General features: G+C 43.3%; 1 protein-coding gene across 1 annotated transcript; it reads left to right on the top strand.

Moving 5' to 3' along the window:
• The first annotated feature begins 1630 nt into the window (after window positions 1-1630).
• On the top strand, window positions 1631-2400 carry LOC109222560. Its single transcript, XM_019386907.1, has 2 exons — window positions 1631-1691; window positions 1991-2400. The coding sequence occupies exons 1-2, from the start codon at window positions 1631-1633 to the stop codon at window positions 2398-2400; spliced, it is 471 nt and encodes a 156-aa protein (XP_019242452.1).
• Window positions 2401-3668: the final 1268 nt, after the last annotated feature.

Raw genomic sequence — 3668 nt, 5'->3', positions numbered from 1 at the left:
ATTTGCAAGAAACATTCGACATCATGAGGGAGCATAACATGAAACTTAACCCCGAGAAGTGCGCGTTCGGGGTCAGCTCTGGTAAGTTCGTGGATTCCTGGTCTCACAAAGTGGGATTAAGGTAAACCCCGACAAAATCAAGGCCATAGAAGAAATCGCAGATCAATTGTCAAACGTGAAAGAAGTCTAGAGGCTCACAGGGACATTAGCAGCATTGAGCAGATTTATTTCCCGCTCGTCAGAAAAATGTCATCGCCTCTTCACATTTCTAAAAAAGACAAGAATTTCGTATGGACTTCGGAATGTCAGCAAGTTTTAAGGACTTGAAGAAGTACTTGTCAAGCCCTTCGTTGCTCTCGAACCAAAAGAAAGTAAAATATTGCTAGTCTAGCTCGCGGTGTCAGAAGTTGCGATAAGTGCAGTTTTAGTCCGAGAGGACGAAGGTACGCAATCTCCCTTTTATTATGTTAGTAAAATTCTAAGGGGAGCGGAAACTCGCTACCCATATTTGTAAAAATTGGCCTTAGCTCTCATAGCAGCCACTCGAAAGTTGAGGCCCTACTTCCAATGTCACCCGATAGTTGTGGTGCCTATTTTCCCTTTGAGGAACATTCTTTATAAGCCCGAGCTCTTGGGCAGACTGGCCAAATGGGCCATTAAAATTAGTGAATTTGATATTGAACAAACCAAGGACTGCAATTAAGTCACAAGTCTTGGCTGACTTCGTGGCCGACTTCAGCCTGGGGCTTTTGCCCCTGGCAACCAAGGAGGCAGTAATGGTGTAAGAATCGACATAGGGGTTTAGAACTTATTTACGGACGGGGCTTGCAACATAAAAGGGTCCGGGCTCGGAATAGTTTTAATCACGAAATTGAATCTGTGTTGTTAAAGAAATTTGGAGAAACTCGTGGTATTCATTATTACCCGAGCATTCCATTGACTCCTTTGATATGCTCCGGATTCTTTCATCAATGCCCATGCCGGGGCCAGAAAAGTGCAAGCCCGAAAGGCCGATATATTCAGGATTGCGCAGGGAGAGTCTAAGTTGTTACGCGAATATTTCACTCATTTCCAGAAGGAAAGAATGTTGCTCCTGGCTATCCCGGATGAATGGGCAGCCGAAGCATTCACAAAAGGATTGAATCCGAGAAGTTCAGACGCTTCTCAAAACTTAAAGGAAAGCTTGCTTGAGTTTCAAGCAACCACTTGGGCGGATGTCCACACCCGGTACGAGTCAAAGATAAGAATAGAAGATGATCAAGTTGGCTTTCTGTCATTGTCCAAAGGCGTGAGAAGGATAGAGAAAAATCAATAGATGACTATGACAGACAAACTTCAAGGGGCCGACCTTTTCCCTACGAGCGAACTGAAGGCCGTAGCAGAAACCTCCGAACAGGAGATAAGTTCACGATTGACAGAAGGACTGATCGTGGTCGAAACGACAGATCGCTGCAGGAGAAAGAAACGTCAGGGTCACTGGATCTTTCTTACCCCAAGTTATCAAAATATAAGTTCAAGATTAGTACACTGAAATTGGTGTCAGCCATAAGAAATACCAAAGAAGCACGGTTCCGGAGACCAATGAGATTCGATCCCGGACGGAGTGATCCAAACCTATAGTGCGAATACCATGGGACAAATTGCCCCTGGACAAGGGACTGCCGACACCTTCGGGAAGAAGTGTCAACGCTGTTATAGAGTGGTCATCTAAAAGAATTCTTAAGTAAACGAACCAAGCACAACTACGGTCGGAACAAGGACAATGCAGAACCCTCAAAAGCTGGAGAAGAACCCCCATGCCAAACGATCTATATGATCTTCGGGGGGAATGAGATTAATGGGGTCAGCTTTTCAGTAGCAAAGAAGACAAAAGTTTCAATAACTCATAGTAAAAGGCTCCGGTAAGATTATATCACTTTCACGGAGGAAGACGCTGATGGATTGTTGCTTCCACCCAACGATGCACTGGTAATTTCTTAAAATGTATTAGATTTTAAGATTAAACGTATTCTAGTGGATCCAGGAAGTTCAGCTAATATCAAACAATGGAGAGTACTGGAGCAAGCCAAACTCATCAAAAGCATTATTCCGGCAACAAAGCTCCTCGCTAGATTCAACCTCGCAAGCGCGACAACCCGGGGAGAGATTTTGTTGCTCACAAACGCTGAAGAAATAATGAAGACAACTCTCTTCGAAGTTGTAGACGAAGACATGGGGTACAATATTATCCTGGGAAGGCCATGGTTACACGAGAAGAAAGCCGTGCCTTCAACTTATCACCAATATTTGAAATTTTCGACACCTGAGGGGATCAAACAGATAAGGGGCGATCAACCAACAGCAATGGAGATGAATGCAATCTCTGTCTCCAGTAGCACAGGAAAGGAGCGCGTGGCATAGCAATTACAGGAACTGGCACCTACCCTCGAATCAGAGGAAGTTAGCCCAGGGACGGGGGAACCAGAATAGTATATGGTGCCAAGGTATTTTTAAGTTCTAGAAAAGACGGACGCAACAAAGTCCATGGCGGAAGCACTAGAGCAAGTTGCGTTGTTCGAAGAATTCCTAGAAAGGAAAATCCATTTGGGAACGGGACTGCACCTGGAGATCAGGTATGCTTTTATTGAATTTATTAAAATTAAAGCCGAATGTTTGCATGATCGCACGAGGATATGACATGTATCCCGACAGGGATAGCGGTACACAAATTAAGCTTGGATACCGACATTCCTCCGGTAAGACAAAAGAAGCGCACTATAGCTGAAGCGAGGAATAAATTCGTCAAAAAAGAGGTAACTCGCTTACTCAATATCGGTTCGATCCGAGAGGTAAGATATATCTGAACTGGCTAGCTAATGTAGTAGTAGTTCCTACGAAAAATAATAAGTTTCGTATGTGCGTAGACTATAAGGATCCTAACAAGGCATGCCCGAAAGACTCATTCCCATTTCGAAATATAGATCAAATGATTGATGCCATGGCATGGAAAAAGTTAATAAGTTTCCTCGATGCTTATTCTGGGTACAATCAAATAAAGATGAACCCAAAAGATCAGGAAAAGACTTTGTTTATGACAAATTTCGATATATATTGTTACAATGTGATGCCCTTCGGGTTAACGAACGCTAGAGCCACTTATCAGTGGCTCATGAATAAGATGTTTGAGAAAATAATAGGTAAAACTATGGAAGTATATATAGACAATCTGCTCATTAAGTCTTTGAATGCAGGTGACCACTTTTAGCATTGGCAAGAAACATTCGACATCATGAGGGAGCATAACATGAAACTTAACCCCGAGAAGTGCGCGTTCGGGGTCAGCTCTGGTAAGTTCGTGGATTCCTGGTCTCACAAAGTGGGATTAAGGTAAACCCCGACAAAATCAAGGCCATAGAAGAAATCGCAGATCAATTGTCAAACGTGAAAGAAGTCTAGAGGCTCACAGGGACATTAGCAGCATTGAGCAGATTTATTTCCCGCTCGTCAGAAAAATGTCATCGCCTCTTCACATTTCTAAAAAAGAACAAGAATTTCGTATGGACTTCGGAATGTCAGCAAGTTTTAAGGACTTGAAGAAGTACTTGTCAAGCCCTTCGTTGCTCTCGAACCAAAAGAAAGTAAAATATTGCTAGTCTAGCTCGCGGTGTCAGAAGTTGCGATAAGTGCAG

The sequence above is a fragment of the Nicotiana attenuata genome, unplaced genomic scaffold (assembly GCF_001879085.1).
Source record: "Nicotiana attenuata strain UT unplaced genomic scaffold, NIATTr2, whole genome shotgun sequence".
In the NCBI taxonomy this organism is placed as follows: domain Eukaryota; kingdom Viridiplantae; phylum Streptophyta; class Magnoliopsida; order Solanales; family Solanaceae; genus Nicotiana; species Nicotiana attenuata.
This window is presented reverse-complemented; position numbering and strand designations above follow the sequence as displayed.